Here is a 17,974-nt window from a genome sequence, read left to right as displayed (position 1 = left end):
GACATTGACCTCAGCATGCCGTGGTGACGCCCAGCACATGCGGCCGAAGCTCCATGCCGGCGAGAACCATGCACACACGCACCCCTGGCCCACGCGACTGGGCGCGCTCCTCCCCGCCAAGTCCACGCACAGTGATCTCCCATCAAAGCCCCAACAGGCTGTCCTAGCGTTCCTGCCGAGAACCAGCAGGTCAGCCCAGGGCAAGATGGTGACCCTCGCCACCAATGTCACAAAACCACAGGACAATCAGCTCAGCGGCCACCAGAGGGACTGGGTTACTTCCCCCAGGATACGGCAGCTGACAGAGGAGAGAGCAATAAAACTCACATTGTATGGACATCCCTTCTGACTTATCAAAATGTCAAATCGAACAAAAAATGGCCCCTTGAGACTGCAAGTCTCTGCCCCATCCAGGAACGGGCCTACACCAGGCACTGATGAAAACCAGAAATGGTGCAAGTTATTCAGACAACAAGGAGCTAACAGGCTCACATTCACAGCAGCCACAGAGGTCCCCGGAGGAGAGAGCTGTTAAGCTCTTGCCTAGGTCAGCGATCAATACCTCTGCAGGCGGGGTTCAGAACAGTGGCCCCCTTATCCGCAGTTTCACTTTTCACAGTTCCCATTATCTGCAGTCAAGTATGGTTGGAAAATATGAAGTGAAAAGTTCCAGAATCAAACAGTTCATAAGCTTTAAGTTGCAGCCCGTTCTGAGTAGCGTGACAAAATCTCCATTCTGCCCCAAACATGACTCATCCCTGTGTCCAGTGTCTCCTCCCTGGAGGTGCTCCCGCCCCTCGGTCACCTAGTAGCTGCCTCAGTTATCAGATCGGCTGTTGTGGGCTCACTCTGCTTGTGTTCAGTCACCCTTATTTACTTAATACCAGCCCCAAAACGCAAAAGCAGTGATGCTGGCAGTTTGGACATTCCAAAGACAAGTCGCCAGTGCTTCCTGTACGTGAAAAGGTGTGCATGCGCAGGAGAAACACAGTAGGACAGGGTTCTATACACTCCAGGTTTCAGTATCCACTGGGGGTCTTGGAACGCGTCCCCCGTGGATAAGGGGGAGTCCCCAGAGCCTATCACACCTCTGCCAGGCTGGCAGTCTACGAGGGAGGACGGGAAGGCCCTGGCCTCCTCCCGCAGCCCCTCTCTGAGGGATGGCAGATGTGCCCACCTCCCATCCCGCACTCAGAGCGCCTGTCCACAGGTTCCCATTATTGTAATTGATGCTAAGTGGCCTCCTCTCCCTTGGTGACAGCACAGACCCTGGCAGGGAGAGCCCTCCAGACTCCAGCCAGAGAGAGAAAGGGGATGGTGACACTGGGCCCCGGTTCACGAGCAGCAGGATGCTTCGGCGCTGACCACCCAGTCCCCCCAGACGGCGGCACCAGCCACAAGGTGTGTCATCTGTCGTGGGATCACCCCGTCTGAAGGGGTCTTGGAATCCTCATAGGGCTTGTTGCCCACAGTGCCGGAGGCTCTCCCCAGGTCAGCCCCACCCGCCCCAGCAGCGCCCGCCCCCTGCAAGGCCCACAGGCCCCGCCCACACACCCGCAGCCCCGCCCCCAGAAAAGCAGGACAAGCCCTAATCCAATACCTTCTCATTCTGCCGCAGGTGCTCCTCGCAGGCGCTGAGCGCCTCCTGCGGCTGCGACTCTCCGAGGGCGCACAGGGCACTGCACACCTGCTCTTGCACCAGAGGGTCCTTGTCGGTGACAGCGTCCAGCAGGATGGTGGACAGCGCTGCAGCGACACAGCCCGCGCATGCTCAGGCGGGTCTGAGGCCTCGGGCCCAGCGCAGAGGACGCGGAGTCCCGCAGGCCCACCCACCGCTCGCACTTACTCCTCACGTAGGACCGGGTCATCGCGGCGGTCTCGGCGTCCTCTCACACAGTGTTAACATGGACAGCTGCTCAAACCTGGAGTAACCAGAACGCAACCCTGAATTCACAGGCTTCCTCAATTACAGGCAGTTACTGCGTTTGCGAAAAGCACACGGCTTTAAAGGAATGTTCTGGGAGACAGTCCCTGCCACACTCGGGCTGCTCTGCTCCGGCTGTCCCCTCCACGGGCACCAGCTCTCCCCACCTGGCCCCAGTGGCCTGCGCCCACTGTCAGCTCACAAGGACTTGTCCTGGGGCCCACGTGCCCCGGGCAGGTGTGATCACTGCATCCCCCTACAGCCTCCGCCTTCACTCTGAAGAGAGGACAGGATGTACTAAAGCCTGGAGGCCTGGGGGTCTGTGCACAGCAGGAAAACCTGTCCCCGGGGGGCCAAGAACAGGGCCCTGAGCCCGGAGGGGCCAGGACTCCCCACACCAAACATGCCAGTGAAGGACTACGTGAGCCTCGGGCGGCTGAGGCTGCACGGGCAGCACAGGCAGCAGTGGAGTCGCTGGTGCCTGAAACCAACCATCCCAACAGTGCATGGGATGGGGGAGCCGCAGCTTTCAAACATCAGGTGCCTTGAAGCACCCCTGGCAGCAAACAGACCGAAGTCCATCAACCCTGCAAGAGCCACCGTCCAGGCCTACGTCATACTCTCCAAGGACGGGACACGTCAGAGGGGCCTCAGTGTGGCCACCGCCTGCTGCCTCACACTCGTGTCCTCTGTTCGCGGGCAATCCCACCGCGCCTTCATTCCCTCCATAAAAGGACGATGGTCGTAACGGAGAGACGGCACACTCTGCCCTGACCATCTGGCTGTGCACACGTGGGAAGAGGCAAAGTGAGAAATCATGCAAGGCTTGGGGGGTGGGGAATTACAAACAAGGGAGCATTCCAGTGTAAAAAGGCCCCACGCATTCACCCGCCCCACCACGACCTCAGTGAAAGGACAGAAGACAGGTACATTTTAAAATAATAAACCACAAGAGCACTAAAAAACAAAAAATAAAATTAGCAGACCAGAGACTTCCAGGAGCCCCAGGCAGACAGGAAGCAGATGGGGAAGACTCCGGTTTGAAGAGGGTGGCATCAGCGGGGTGTTTCCACTTTCTTCCTGGAAAGCATCTAAAAGCAACAAGGAAAACACAAAATAAAAACACATATTCCATTTGTAGCAGAGCAAAGAACCAAAAATCCCAAACCCCAAAAGGCTGAAGGGCTGAAAACACCACAGGTGTCAGTGGGGTGTGAGGTTCCAGAAAGAACTCACAGAACACACTTCTCAAAGCGGGGGGTAGGGGGGGCCCACACCCTCACGTGAAACCCAAATCCTGAGCTCCCAGGCCCGGTCTGAGTCTAGGAGATGGACAGCTTGTCCCTGGGGAGAGGCTCTCCCGGTGAAAAGCCACGGGGGCCTACCTCCAGTGCCTCGGAAGACGCACACTAAAGCAGCTCCCACCCCACCCAGTTTGGAAGGCCCTTCAGACAAGTGCAAACAGCCCTGCTTGCCCAACTCACACAGAAGCAAACAAAAATAAATAAGCCCAAGAGAATCAGCTCCCGGCTCGATGGGAGTAATGGACCAGTTTGCCCTCCAGACCAAAACAGCTGAAAACTGGACAAAGCACATGAAACCACAGTTCTTAGGGTGATGGACACCAGGAAACGAGCAACAGGGAACCCTGAAAGCACTCCAGCGCACCACATGGAGGGCGCATTCAAGCCGAGGAGCACTCAGGAGGACCTGGCAATATCCCTGAGTTGAGAAGACGGACTGGGGGTTCTCGGGAAACCGAGATCCTGATGCACTTTGCAGGCTGAGGACCAGAGAGAATTCCAGAGACCTGCAGAAGGTCACTCAGCTGATTTACTGGGCAGCAGAGTAATGTTCCCAAAGATGCCCAGACCCTCCTCCCCAGAACCTGTGACTATGTTACTTTAGAGGGCAAAAGGGACCCAACAGATGGGATTAAAGGTACAGACCCTGAGGTGGGAAGATTCCCATGGATTATGTGGGTGACACCGGCCTGATCACATGAGTTCCCTAACAGCAGAGAGCCTTTCCCAGCTGGGTGAGAGAGATGAGACGGAAGGAGGAGGAGGAATTCAAAGCATGGGAAGGACTCAACCCACCATGGCTGGCTTTGAAGGAGGGGGAAGGAAGCCCTGAGCTGAGGCACGTGGTGGCCTGTGGGAGCTGGAAACGTCCCTCAGCTGACAGCCAGCAAGAACACAGGACTGCGGTCCTCCACATACAAAGAACCAAATTCTGACAACAATCTGAAAGAGCAGGAAACAGAGCCTCTCCAGAGCCTCCAGAAGCAGGCACAGCCCTACCAACCCCAGATGTTAGCCCAGCAACGTCCACGGCAGACTTCTGATCTCAAGAGCTAAGATGACAAAGGTGTGTTGGCGAAGCCACTGTTTGTGCTAATTCGTCATAGCAGCCATAGAAAACTAATACAAGAAGAAACTACACAAAGCTGGGGAAAGAGCCACCCAAAATGATGAGCAGAAACAAGCTCTGGAGCTGCCAGCGCCAGAGCGGTAACACCAGCACTCTCGACAGCGCAGGACGAGCACACAGAAGGATGCTGCCTCAGTAAAGAAGCAAAGCCAGCCCTAGACTAAGTACCCCTCTGATCTCACCAAACAAAGCTGAAAGCAAGACCTGAAAGGACCGAACTGTCCCCAAATAACTTAGCCACATCCCAACACTAAGCTCAAGAATAATAACAGGAACACGAAAATATCCAGCACCAAAAAGGTAAAATACCATGTTTCCCTGAAAACAAGACCTAGCCGGACCATCAGCTCTAATGTGTCTTTTGGAGCAAAAATTAATATAAGACCCGGTCTTATTTTAATATAAGACCGGATCTTATAATAATATAATATAAAATATAATATCAGATCTTGTATTAATTTTTGCTCCAAAAGATGCATTAGAGTTGATGGTCCAGCTAGGTCTTATTTTGGGGGAAACATGGTAGCAATGTCTCCCATCCAATCAAAAATTACCAGGCATGCCAAGAAGCAAGAAAATACAACCCATAATGAGGATGAGCTAATCGATGCAAAGTGACACGGAAATGACGCAAAGGAAATAATTAGTAGACAAGAATATTTAACAGGTGTTATTACTGTATTTCATATACTCAAGAAACCACAGGAAAGACTGAATATGTTAACATAAAGAGGTAAAGTAAAAGGATGGAAAAAGAAAAACGAGGCTGATAACAGTCATAAGAAAGCTAGAGTGACTATGTTAATATCAGACAAAGCAGATTTCAGAGACAACAATCCTAAATGTTTATGCAGCTAACAACAGAGCTTCAAAATACACAAAGCCAAACTATTTAAAATGCAAGGAGAAATACACAAATCCAAATTATAGTAGAGATTGCAACACCCTCTCTCTATAATTCATAGGACACTCTACAGAAAATCAGTAAGGGTACAGGAGACCTGAACAATACTGTCAACCAACTTGACCGAAGTAGTATTTCTGGAACACTCCATTCATTAACAATAGAACATATCCTTTCCAAAAGCACATGGAACATTTACCAAGACTGACCACATTCTGAGCATAAAACAAGTTTCAATAAATTTAAAAGAATTCAAGTCACACAAAGTAGCGTCTCTGACCAAAATGGAGTTAAATTAGAAATCAATAAGAGAAAGCTATCTGAGAAATCCCCAAGTATTTAAAAACTACAAATATGCTTCCAAACAATGCATAAGTTAGAAAAGAAATCAAAAGTGATATTAGGAAGCATTTTGAAGTGAATGGAAAAGACATATCAAAATTTTTGTGAAACTTATAGTACTAAATGTCTATATTAGAAAAGAATGGCATCAACTTCCACTTTAAGGAACTAGACATTCAAATGAAGCAAAAGAAAGGAAATAATAAGTATCAGTACATAAATTAAAGAAATAGAAAACAGGAGCGGACGGGTGGCTCAGTTGGTTAGAGCACGAGCTCTGGGCAACGGGGCTGCCGGTGCGATTCCCACATGGGCGAGCGAGCTGCGCCCTCCGCAACTAGAATGAAGTCAATGAGCTGCCGCTCAGCTCCCGGGTGGCCAGATGGCTGTTGGTTGGAGCGCGTCCTCTCAACCACAAGGTTGCCGGTTGGACTCCTCGAATTCCGCAAGGGATGGTGGGCTCTACCCCCTGCAACTAACAATGGCAACTGTACCTGGAGCTGAGCTGCGCCCTCCACAACTAAGATTGAAAGGACAACAACTTGACTTGTAAAAAAGGCCTGGAAGTACACTGTTCCCCAATAAAGTCCTGTTCCCCTTCCCCAATATGGGGAAAAAAGAAAAAAGAAATGGAAAACAGAGGATAGAAGAAAAAAAAAAATCAGTGATACCAAAGGCTAGTTATTTCAGAAGATAAACTTGATAACCTCTAGCCTGAATGATCAGGAAAAAGAGAGAAGACACAATGACTAATATCAAGAATGAGAGAGGTGACATCACTACACCTTCTACAGACATTAAAGGGAAAATAAGACTATGTTCTGAATAACTTTATGTCAGTAAATTGGAGAACTTAAAAGAAATACACGAGTCAATTATATCTCAACAAAAATAACAATTTTAAAAAGAAATAGACACATACCTTGAAAGACACACACTACTGAAGCTTACTCAAGAAGAAATAGATAACCTAAATGGCCCTATATCTAATAAAGAAATTGAACTTGTACTTGAAAAACATCCCACGGAGAAAACTCTGGGCATAGATGGCTTCCCTGGGTATTTCTAACAAACATTGAAGGAAGAAATCATACCAACTCTACACAAATTCTTCCAGGAAAATTACAATAAGGGAATACTTCCCAACTGATTCTCTGAGGCCAGTGTTACTCTGATAACAATACCAGACACAGATATATTACAAACAATGAAAACTGTAGGCCAAATCCCTCATAGACACAAACACAATTTTTCAGGATGACATCCCCAGGTCAGGTGGTCTGCGCACTGATACTTCACACAGGGGTGGCAGCACAGACCCCGCTCTCCGTGGGGACAGACAGGTGCACGCTCCTCAGGGGAAGGGGGCGCAGAGACAGGGCTGGGTCTGGAAGGCCCCGTGTCCTGCAGGAAGCTGACACCGACTGCCCAGCAGAAACTTAGAGGCACCATCTCTAGTCCACACAGCCGAGCAAGTGTCACGGACGCACTGCTGATTAGCTGCTAGTTAGCGGTGGGGCAGGACTCAACCAGGACTGGCTCCCACCATCTCTCCTCCACGACCAGGTCATGGGGCAGGGTTAGCAGGACTTCCCTTCATGCATGGAACACATGGTAGGTGAGTGAAGGGCGGGCTTCCTCCTTGCTTACCTGGACCCAGCTGGCATCTAACCACATTTAGTGAATGCCCACTAGGTGCCATCCAGCAGCGTTCTTACTGCTGCCCCAGGACATGGCTCACGCACTGAGCCAGAGGCCGCCATGGGTCTGTCTAGAGGGCCGGGTATGTGGGGAGATGGGGAAGTCAGGATGCAGCGTGGGGTCAGAGCATCCCACACACACAGCAGGTCCACCAGACTCTCCCTCGCAGCACCAGAGCCAGAGAAGGACTCGAGTTCCAGAGTCACCAACAAGAACCTGGGCTGACGACCCGGGAAATGCCGTCGCCAGCTCATCGCTCACAGGCCATTGAGAATGTTACTGCTGGACACACGGCATGCCGAGCTGTGTCACTGGGTTCACAGGTAAACCCTCAAAGCCAGGTGGCCCTCCAGCTGTGAAGAAAGCACGTTTCCCATGACGCCCAGCAGCCAGAATCCCCTGAGCACTGGCCAGGTGTGCACAGAGCCACAGGAGCGCTCCTGAGCCCCTATCTCTAGGAGATCAAGTGACCCAACTCAGGAAAGGCTCAGAGATGTGGGGCCACTGGTCACAGAGAAGCAGCATCCCGACTGCTCACCTGGGCCTCAGTGGACCCTGGGTCTGAAAACTGAGCAGACACTTGCTTCCAGGCACAGGGATCAGCTGTGACCAAGCCATAGCAGCCGGGATGCTGGTGTGAAGGTAACCAAGACAGCTCGACTTCAGGCCAGTCCACTCTGACACCAACGAGAGACCAGAGACACCTGCTGATTGGAGCCATGACAGCCAGAGGCCTGGGATGAAGGTCCTGCTGACAGCGGCATCTCCGGGCCCCACGGCCACCAGAACTGTAGGTGCAACCTCATCACAATCACGCCACCTCACGTGACGTGCCTGCTGGGCACCTTCGTCTAGACCACTCACTGCCACTCAAACCCTACAGCTCTGACACTCAGCTCACCACCTTCACCCTGACCTCTCCTGCCCCCTCCCCCCCACTCCCCCCTCCTGCCTCTTCCTGTGTCACCCTGCACTCAGCTATCTGGGTCAGAAATCAGCACCACCACCCCAGTTCCTCCCTCTCCCTCCCACGCCCTACAGGCCACTCATGGGCCTCCTTCTTCTCCACATCTAACACCAGCCCCTTCCAAAGTGGTCCCTGACCCCACACTTTCCCCTCAAAGCCAGCTTCAACCCCAAACCCACTGTCCCTGCCACTAGAATACCACTCCAGCTTACAGCCCCAGGCAAGGCCACTCCTCCGGTGCCCCCCCCACCAGCCCTCTCTGCCCCCTCCCACACCCCTCTGTGTTTGCCTCACTGCACTTGAGCGCACGAGTCAGCCGCGCACACCCTGGCTGGGCTGGCAAGGGGAACCTCTCTGTAAGTGTGTAGCGGGAGCTGCCCGCGTCCACAGAGCCATCTCCTCTGGCTCTAACGCTGCTGCTCTGTAGCTGTGCTGGGGCTGCCAAAAGTCAGAACCCCAAATCCGGGAGCTGGGTGCCTGGGGGCCGGCCCCCGCCCAGCACCGCCTGGCCCTCACCTTGCGCCCTCCCTGCCAGCTTTACCACCTACACTCTGCGACCAACCGCCCTCAGTGACTTCCGACAAATTAACTCCCTGCTCGGGACGGCCTCAAAGAGAAAAGGGAAAGAATACAGTAGTCCTGCGCTTTGGGCCTCAGGCTTCAGGCTTAGCTTCCCACAGAGAGGACCCCCGGTGTCGCCGCTGGGGGGAGCAGGAACCTGGACCACATGCCCCCAGGGAGGTGACAGCCACTAAGAGAGGACTTCACACCCTCAGGGAGAGGAAAGGCACCGGCACCCCGCGTCCCAGCCTGGGAGGTGATGGGCACCGGGCAAGGGCATCCCGAGTCCTACCCTGACAGAGGACGGACGGGCACCGGGGTCCAGGCACCCTGCGCCGGCGTGAGGAAGCAGGCGAGCGGCTCGGCTGCCGAGTCTCGCTTCCGGGTTGTGACGCGGCGAATCAGGCCCCGCGGGGACCTGGGCGCACCTGAGCCCGGGAAGGGGGCGGAATCGGCCCCGCGACGCCTGGGACCCTCCCCGCGGTCGCCCGGTGACCTTGGGGAGGCGCCCCCTGACTCGGGCTCCCGCGCGAACTGGCAAAGGGGGCGCCCTCAGGCTCTCGGTTCCCAGGCTCCCCCGAGCGGCACCTCCGCGAGCGAGTGACCCCGGTCCCCGGTGCCTGCCCACCGTTTACCTGAGGAGCCGCCGCCGCCGCCAGCGCGCAGTTCTCGCGCCCAGACGCGCACCGGAGTGGGCGGGGCCGCACGTTGAGCCCGCCCCCTCCGCCCTCCCTGCGCCAACCGCGGCCCGGCGCGCGGCAGCCCACACCCCGCCCACCGAATCCCCGCGAGCAGGAGTGCGCAAACTCCGCCTCGCGCTCGGCCCCGCCCCCGGGCCCCCGTGACCGCCGCGCTAGGGCTTTGGGCTCCAGCAAAGGGTTCGGCCGGCCATTGCGCAGGCGCTGGGAGCGCGCTCCGGCTTCCTCCGCGCTGGACGCAGTCCCTTCTGCCAGTGCTCGGTGTCCCCATCGGTCACTTACACCCCCACGATCACCGCACACAGACACCAACCAACACACTGGGGGACCCACCAGGGACGCGGGCTCGGCGTGTCATTGCCCCCAAAGCCGGCGCCCTGAACATACCCGAACAGGTATATACGCCAGGTGGGCCTGACCTGGACAGACATACAAGGGCACTATCTGTCACACGTGAACACACACATTGAACACCCGACGGAGACCCCGGGCCGCCGACCCCTCAGCAAACAGGAACACGCACACGCACATAGGAGGGACATGTTGTCTGCCAACAGACCGTGGGGATGACTGCGAACAGGTTTCCGCGTTCGGAACCTTGGGATCTGGAGAAGCAGATAATAAGCAAGTACACGATCAAAAAGATCCACAAAGTGCTGTAAAAGGGCGCGGCTGGGGACTGGGAGACACTAGCACCGGCTAAGACCCCCGAGGCTGAAATCGCCTGGACGTGTTCACAGACCAAGAACGGAGCAAGGAGTGGCGTTCCAGCTCAGGAAGTGAGCATAGCATTTTGAGAAGAAGGAAGTGGCGGGCAGCCCTGCGTCAACAGCCAAACAAGTGTCTGCCTCTTGTTGAAGGTTGAGTCTGCAGAGAGCTGTGAGCGAGGGTGCAGGTGGCAAAGTGGGGGCCCCTAGGTAAACTCCAGGGCAGGGTGACAGCTGAATAGTGAGAAGGGCTTTTTCCACAGAGAGAAGGGCTTCAGCCTGTTTCTGTTAGGGATGGAGCCCAAAAGAGAGGGACAGAACTCTGATGGCGGAGAGAGAGAGAGGTGCTCTGCAGATGGGCCCTCCCCTCAGGAAGAGCCCCAACCCTGTCCCCAGCAGGGCATGTGCAAGTTGCCCGGCAGGGAGGCAGGGGGCCTCTTCCAAGCTGACACCTGGATGGCTCCTCTCCTGCCTGAACCCTGCTTATGTTCCCTATGGCCAGTGGCCAGCACGTCCTGCTGAGCCTGCCCCCTCCACAGCCTCCGCCAGACTTTACTCTCCAAGCACACAAACTGCCCGCCACACAGCACAGCTGTCGTTTAACTTTCATTAATTATGAATGCCAGTCTCCCTTCCACATGGTAATCTCTATGAGAGAAACGGCATGTCTGCGATTGGCTTCCAAGTGCCCAGCACCAACCCCAACCTGTGACTGGTGCTCAAAGAATCTCCCTAAGACAGAGGGGTGACATAGGGTGCAGAGAAAGAAAGACTTTGCAGAGGGAGTCTGAACAAAGCTGGTGACTGACTCCTGGCCTCCGGTTGTGTTCTGGCACTGGTGGGCTCCCTCACCCCTGCTCTTCTGGCTCATCTTGTATTGCAGCCCACCTGGCTGCCCCCTTGGGAACCTCCCCAAGGATGAGGGGTGCAGTTGAAATGGTTACTGGTATGTGTCGTCTTTCTTTTTCCTTTCCTTATGTACTTAGAAACCCTGCTTGCCTTCCTTTGCTCACTCTCCCCACCCTCCAGCTTCTCTAAAAGCCTTTTGTGGCCAGTCACATCGAAGGTGGCCCTTGGAGGCCTCACTCTGGCTCTAGCCCTTGAAGGTCTACCCCACAGTGAGCCCCACTGGGCTGGGTCCAGCAAGATGTTCTCAGGGCACGCAAGTCCTGGGGACAGTACACTCCCTTCAAGGGCACAATGCAGGAGCAGCTCTAGAACCCTCCATTCTAGAATCTGCCCTCCCCCACGCCAATCCCCGACTGTGTCAGCCCCCACCCTCAGCTCTCATCTCTGGTCATTCACCTGCATCTGCCCCAGTCCCAGCAAGACTTGAAAAATTTGGCTGCAGCCACTAGTGGGAGCAGGTCCCACTTGGTCTCCTGCGGCCAGTCACGCCCAACCCACTGACGTTAAGGCAGGCCTCAGCCATGCCCCCTCCCCTCCATGGCAGGTGGTGAACTGGCCTGCCCTGGCCTCTCCCGCAGTGCCCTGCCTTCCATGAAGGGCAGCGGCAAGCGAAAGTTGGACCAGCGAGTCTTCCTGGAGCAGGTGCATGAGTGCAGGGACAAGGGCTACCTGCTCTCCTCCAAGATCGGCTCCAGCGCCTTCTCCAAGGTCTACCTGGCCTATGCCACGCAAGAGCGCATTATGCACAACTGCAAGCTGGCCTCCGACCTGAAGGGAAAGCGCCACACCATGGTGAGCAGGCCCGCATCCTCTCGTGGGCAGGGGCGCCAGGAGCCCTGTCCAAACCCTACTCAGAGCCAGCTGCTCTAGCTCCCTCCCAATCCCGCACCCACCCTGGAGGCCAAGGCTCCCAAAGGCTGACCACTCCCAGTTCCAGGACCCCTGAACACATAAGTGCCTGGGACAGGAGGGAGGGGAACGTCAGTGCTGTCCCCCAGATGCTGCTTCCCCAGTCTTACCCCCCAAGTTCATCCGTGTGCACCAAGGACACAGGACCTGTCCTGCCACATCCTGTGCCCGAGGGGCTATGGTCTGCACCAGTGGCTACTGCCCATCCCCATAGGTGGCTATCAAGATCGTCTCCACTGCCGAGGCCCCTGTGGAGTTCTCCTGCAAGTTCCTGCCCTTGAGAGAGATCTACCTCTTGTGTGATCTCGTCGCTCAATGCTACCTACAAGCACCTGAATGTAGTGGGCAGAGACGTCAGGACAGCTTGTCCCCATCCTGTCCATCCTGGTGGCCAGCCTGCACCACGCTTGCTGCTCACCCCAGGCCCACCCCATTTCCCACCTGGGACCCTTTGCTCGGGGCCCAAGCCCATCCTGAGACCCCAATCCACTGCACTGCACAGCTGCTCCTTGGGGTGACAACAGGTGGGTGGAGGGTCCTGCAGACGCAGCTGTACGAGACCTGAGACCTACCACAATAGCCAGCGCTCCTACCTGGTACTGGAGCTGGCAGGCCGCGGTGACCTGTTGGAGCACATTAATGTGACGTCAGCCCACCACTGCTGCCCAGGGCTGGAAAAGGAGGCCCGCAGGCTGTTCTGGCAGCTGCTCAGTGCTGTGGCCCACTGCCACAGCGTGGGTATCGTGCACCGGTGAGGGTGCCGCCCAGCCCCCCGCCCACCTGCATGGAGGGGCCCACCTGAGCCTAGGCTCAGCCCCCTTGCCCTTCCCCACACAGGGACCTGAAGTGTGAGAACATCCTGCTGGATGACTGAGGCTTCCTAAAGCTGATCAGTGAGCCTATGGCCCAGACCCCACCTTTGTCCCAGCCAGACCCCCAGCCTGGCTTGATCTTCAGCCCTCTCAGGAGACCTCCACCCCACCTTTGCCCCCAGCCACACTTGTGGCCACTCCTACACCACCCACCCTACACCTCTGCAGACTTTGGCTTCGCCAACTAGTCAGGGCTTAAGAACTCACTGCTGAGCACCTTCTGCGGCTCCCTGGCCTACACAGCCCCCGAGATCCTCCTGAGCAAGAAGTACAGGGGGGAGCAGGCTGACCTGTGGAGCCTGTGAGTGCCGCCCCATGGGCACCCCAGCTGGGTGGGGAAGGGGAACGTATCTTGAGGAGCCTGTGCCCCCAGGAGCGTCATCCTTTATGCCATGGTGACCAGCAGGCTGCCCTTTAAGGAGCACCAGCCTCACCCCATGCTGGGCCTAATGCACCGTGGCCCCGCCTTCCAGCCAGGCCTGTCCGCAGGTGAGCACTGCCACCGTGTCCTTCCCAAGTCCTAGCTGGGGCCTGCATGACCTGGGTCAGAAGAGGCATCCTGCACAGTGGATGGAGTGGCAGTGAGGGGGAAGCTGGGCTGGGGGAAGGCCTGCCTCAGAATCCTCAGGAAAGGCAGTGGCCCCACCAGGCTCCAAGCCCAGCTCTACACTAGCCCAGGGCAAGCTGCCTCACCTCTCCTCTCGGTGCCTCAGTCTCCCCACCAATGACACGTGGACGCCCTCCTACCAACCCCTCCAAGCTGCCAGCACTGTTGGCAGGGACGGTGGCGGTGGGAGGACGCAGCCGTGAGCCCTTGCCCGCAGAGTGCTGGGATCTGATCTGGGGCCTGCTCCAACTGCACCCGCGCGCGCCTGGGCCTGCAGCAGGTGGCCGTGCACTGCTGGATGCTGCCCACCACGTTCTCACTCTTCAGCACCACCGGGCTCAGTGCTGTGCCAGGTGGGGTGCGGCCCCGGGCTGGGGCAGGTGGGCTGCCCCTCAGCACCTATCTACTCCCCCACTGCAGTCCATAGTGGAGAAGCTGGCGGAGTTCCAGCATCTAGCGCCCTCGGACAATGTGGAGCCCGGCAAGGACTTCAGAGTCCCGAAGGTTGCTCCTGCAGCTGCTCCACGGCACCCCTGAGAGAACCTCTGCTCCGGCACCTGAGTGCCTGGAGCCCTGCCGGAGACAAGGTGAAGGCTGTGCTGGGCGGGGCAGTCCCTATCACTGTGCTCCATGTCGTCCATCAGGAACGTGCGGGAGCTCTACTGGGTCAACTGAGGGTGGACAGGGTGGAGGCCAGATAAACTGTTTATTCTGTGGAGCCACGGGTGTGGGCGTCTCTGTGCAGGGAGAGGGCAGCCGGCCTAGGGGCACCTGACGGTGCTCCAGAACAAGGAGTCCACACACCTCCGTGCCAGAGCTTTAATTGGGGGGAGGAACACAGGGGCCACGGAGGGAGAGCTCGCACCCATGAAGCTCCCCACATACTCGGGACAGCACAAGCAGAGTGGCCCTGTGGCCCTGGAGGCAGTCCTAGGACTGAGGACACGTGGACGAGGGTTCTGGGATCTCCTGGGAGCCAAGCTGCACTGTAGCACCAGGGTGCAAGGGCCCTGTGCAAAAGACGGCAGGCCCAGGAAGGGAACACAGTGGGGTGAGGGCCACACTGACAACCTGCCAGTGATAGCCTATGGAACTTGGCTTGGCAGCTACAGAACTGCAAAGAGAACCAGGTTCTCGGCCCACAGCAGGCTCCCAGGGGAAGACGGCGGCTGAGGCAAAGGGCAGGGCTGCAGGCACAGCAGGGAAGTTCCACGTGGGCAGGTGAGTGGCTCTGGGGTGTGAGGCTCATGGAAATTGACCAGGGAGGGGGCCTTGCTAGTGTGCACGGCAGGGGGCCATCAGGTCAGTCCAGGACTGAGAGGAAACTTAAGCTGGCAAGGGGCTGAGGACAGAGCTGGGCACAGCTCAAGTGGGAAGATGGAGAGGATGAAAAGGAGGCAGCACCCAGCAAGTACTCCAAGCACAGGGCAGGGGTGCAGCCCTCGGAGACCCCAAGACAAGCTGGGGGTGGTCTAAAGTCTCAAGAGGTCAGCCCATTGAGGCTGGAGCTCAAGCAGGACAAGCTGAGACCCAGGATGGAGGGACCTGAGGAAGGACTGCAGCAAAGGGCACTGCTTACACCTGGGTGCTCACCTAGGACTGGACCCAGTACCACCCCTCGGACCGGAGAACTCCAGCTGGCCTCTCAGGCTTGCAGTGCTTCTACCCAGCCCCACCACCATGCGTGGGAGCAGGCTCAGGCTCATGGCTCCACGGGCCATCCCCTGGAGGAACCTGAGACCCACAGGGCCCGGCCAGCTCTGGCTGAACAGTGCCCTCTGAGCAAGCTGCATTCCTGCTGGAAGCAACAGGGCACAGGAGTACCCACAACCCTCCAAAGTTTACAAGGCATTTCCTCTAGAATCCTCAGCATGGACCTGGATGGAGCGTAAGTGTAGCTCTGCTTCTCAGCAGCGTCCAGCCTCTGAGCAAGGGGACCCAGCGGCCTCCAGGCAGCTGCAGGAAGTAAAGGTGGGCCTGGAGCTGGTGGCCAGCTACACGGGCCTCAGGGGGGCGCAGCCCCCTCTGCTGGGGGCTCGGAGGCCAGCTCCTGCTCCTGCTGCTCCCGCTTACACTGCTCCTGCTCCTGGAGGTCCAGCTGCTGCAGCTTCCGCTCAACGTCCTCAGGCACCCGCACCTCCAGCAGATTCTCCATGCCGTGCTCCGGCTCATCCCCAATAAGCACCTGCCAGCAGGGGAGGCAGGTAAGCAGTTGACGGGCGCATAGTGGACACCGCCCACCCTGCCCCACCGCCACGGAACCCTGCACCCACCTGTATGAGTTTCTCACAAGTCACCCGCACATGGGGCTCTGGCTCCCAGCTGTGTAGTTCACGCAGGATCAGGTAGGCTCCCTGGTCCCTCACTTGCTGCCGACCAAGTGCCGTGGCTGTCAGCTGGGGGAGGGCAGAGATCAGTCAGATGCCGGCGCGGTCATGCCTGTGTTAGGGGTGAGGTCACTGCAGCAGAAGCCTGCTCACCAGCATGATGGTCTCCATGAGCATCTTGCGGATGGCAGCGTCAGGCTCCCGCTGCTTGTCTGGCGGCAGGTACTGCAGGTCCACCGGCAGCCCTACCGGCAAATGTGGGAATCACTATGTCTGCGCTGGGTGGCCAGGCCACACCCTGCCTTTGGAAGCCCCATCTGTGCTCAGCAACTCCCTGCTAGGAGGTTTCAGAAGGCGCCCTGATCTGGACACGTCCTCCCAACCCCTCCCTACTCCTCCACTACTGGCCTCCCCTCGGCCTGGGCAACCGGAGGCTTCACCCAGGCCACTCACGCTCCATCTCCTCCTCAGAGAAGTCCTCAGGCCCCGCCAGGGGCAGCAGCAAGAAGGGGAGAATGTCTACCTCGGGACCGAGCAACCATTCGTGGTGTCCTGGGTGCGTGGGTGGGGAAACAGGAAAGGGGGCCAGTGAAGAGGGGCCCCAGACTCCAGTCTCTCCCCTCATTGCCCCCCACCGCAAAGCCCCACCACCACTCACGGTGCTCGAAGCAGCAGTTTCGCAGCGTCCCCACCACCCCGCCCCTGCGCACCGTGGAGTCTGGGTATTGGGTCAGGGGCAGCAGCCGCTGGATCACGCACCTGAAGGAAGGAACCATTCAGTGCGATACCTGCTCACTTCCACCCCCTCCCCGCAGGCATCCTGGATTTTACCTGTTGGGGTCCAGCAGGAAGGCGCGCGCCCCGGGACGTTGGCTGAGGTTGGAGAGCACAGGCCCCAGGTAATGCAGAGGCGCGCGGGCGTTGTAACCGGGAGTGCATAGCGCTTGCACCAGCCGCTCCAGGCCGGATTCCCCAGGCTCGGCGGCCCCCAGCGCCTCCATCAGCACCGCACACGGCCCAGGCTCGCGGCTGAGGTTGGCCAGCACGGCGGCCGCCTCCTCGGCCCAGGGACACTGTGGGTCCAACGCACGGTTCAGCAGGCGGGCTGGGAGCCCGGGCTCCGCCGCCAGCAGCGGATCGTGCAGGCAGGGGTCGGCGGTCAGGTTGACGAGGGCGCGGGCGGCGTCGCGGGCCGGGGCTGAGGCCGGGGCCGCCGCCAACTCGACCAGCGCCCGCAGCAGCGCCGCCTGGCCGGTCAGTAACGCGCGTCCGGGCCCCGAACCCGTCAGAGCCAGCACGTGCCGCGCGGCCGCCGCCTGCAGGTCGGCCCGCGCCCCCGGCGTCAGGAAGGGCAGCAGCTTCGCCGCCTCCGCCTCCGCCTCCGCCTCCGAAATGAGCGACCCTGCGGGGCCGACGCCACCAGCCGACGCTCCCGCGTACGCCGCGGCCTCCCGCATGCCGACCGGCCCTTCGAGATCACCCGGACCGGGGCAGCTCAGCGCCAGTCCGCGCGCTCCGCCCCGCGCGGCCACGGGGGCCACGCCCAGCAGGAAAGCGGAAGCCTCAGCGACCAATCCAAGGTTAAGAACTCTGTGCAAGGGGCGGGACCACCGAGCGGAGGCGGGCCACGCTGAGGCCCGGGAATTATGGGACTGGGTGCTCCGCCGAAAGCAGCCCACCTAGGTGCGAAAAGCCGCGGAGACGGTCACAGAGGGACAAACATTAAACCCCCATATGGCACCACCCCTCGGTATGACCCGCCAGCCACTGGTAGCAGACTGATTGCAGCGGCCCCCTTCCATCATGGACTGGGCAGAGATCTATCCTCCCTGGAACAGACACATGAGTAATTACATTGACGCTATAATGTAAAACCAGGTGTGTATTCCTACTAGCATAATCTCCTTTTTTGTTCACGATATATTTTCACGTCTATATATTATTGTAGTCAATTTGCTAAAATTTTGCTTAGAATGTTTGCATCTATGTTCATGAGGGATATTGGTCTGTAGTTTTCCTGTAATGTCTTTGTGTGATTTTGGTAGCAGGGTTATGCTGCCCTCAGAAAGATGAGAGAGTCAGTAGTCCCTCTTCAATTTTCTGCAAGAGTTTG

The 17,974-nt window shown here is 57.7% G+C and overlaps 2 protein-coding genes and 1 pseudogene across 7 annotated transcripts in view; 1 reads left to right on the top strand and 2 right to left on the bottom strand.

Moving 5' to 3' along the window:
• MROH1 (maestro heat like repeat family member 1) overlaps positions 1-9,605 on the bottom strand; it is a 50,027-nt gene extending 40,422 nt beyond the window's left edge. For 3 of the 5 annotated variants that reach the window (XM_033126209.1, XM_033126212.1, XM_033126211.1), the window contains exons 1-4: positions 9,468-9,605; positions 2,911-3,015; positions 1,847-1,922; positions 1,601-1,746 (exon numbers count right to left, since the gene is read on the bottom strand). In XM_033126209.1, the coding sequence (XP_032982100.1) occupies positions 1,601-1,746; positions 1,847-1,868 (168 nt within the window). In that variant the 5' untranslated portion in view covers positions 1,869-1,922; positions 2,911-3,015; positions 9,468-9,605. Of the gene's footprint in view, positions 1-1,600; positions 1,747-1,846; positions 1,923-2,910; positions 3,016-9,124; positions 9,423-9,467 lie in introns of those variants that run through there. The other 2 variants (XM_033126213.1, XM_033126210.1) reach the window with 2 other exon arrangements.
• A 2,132-nt stretch (positions 9,606-11,737) lies between these two features.
• Positions 11,738-14,071, top strand: LOC117033744 (testis-specific serine/threonine-protein kinase 5-like; annotated as a pseudogene).
• Positions 14,072-14,345: 274 nt separating this feature from the next.
• On the bottom strand, positions 14,346-17,391 carry HGH1 (HGH1 homolog). Of its 2 annotated transcripts, XM_033126332.1 has the most exons (7): positions 16,693-17,391; positions 16,520-16,620; positions 16,315-16,413; positions 16,015-16,106; positions 15,808-15,930; positions 15,608-15,719; positions 14,346-15,490 (listed from the first exon to the last, which is right to left on the bottom strand). In XM_033126332.1, exons 1-7 carry the CDS (start codon positions 17,316-17,318, stop codon positions 15,237-15,239), a joined length of 1,407 nt encoding a protein of 468 aa, XP_032982223.1. In that variant the 5' UTR covers positions 17,319-17,391; the 3' UTR covers positions 14,346-15,236. The 2 variants fall into 2 exon arrangements, with proteins under 2 accessions (XP_032982223.1, XP_032982222.1); XM_033126331.1 differs by having other exon boundaries at positions 15,351-15,719.
• Positions 17,392-17,974: the final 583 nt, after the last annotated feature.

Source organism: Rhinolophus ferrumequinum, chromosome 14 (genome assembly GCF_004115265.2).
Source record: "Rhinolophus ferrumequinum isolate MPI-CBG mRhiFer1 chromosome 14, mRhiFer1_v1.p, whole genome shotgun sequence".
Lineage (NCBI taxonomy): Eukaryota > Metazoa > Chordata > Mammalia > Chiroptera > Rhinolophidae > Rhinolophus > Rhinolophus ferrumequinum.
This window is presented reverse-complemented; position numbering and strand designations above follow the sequence as displayed.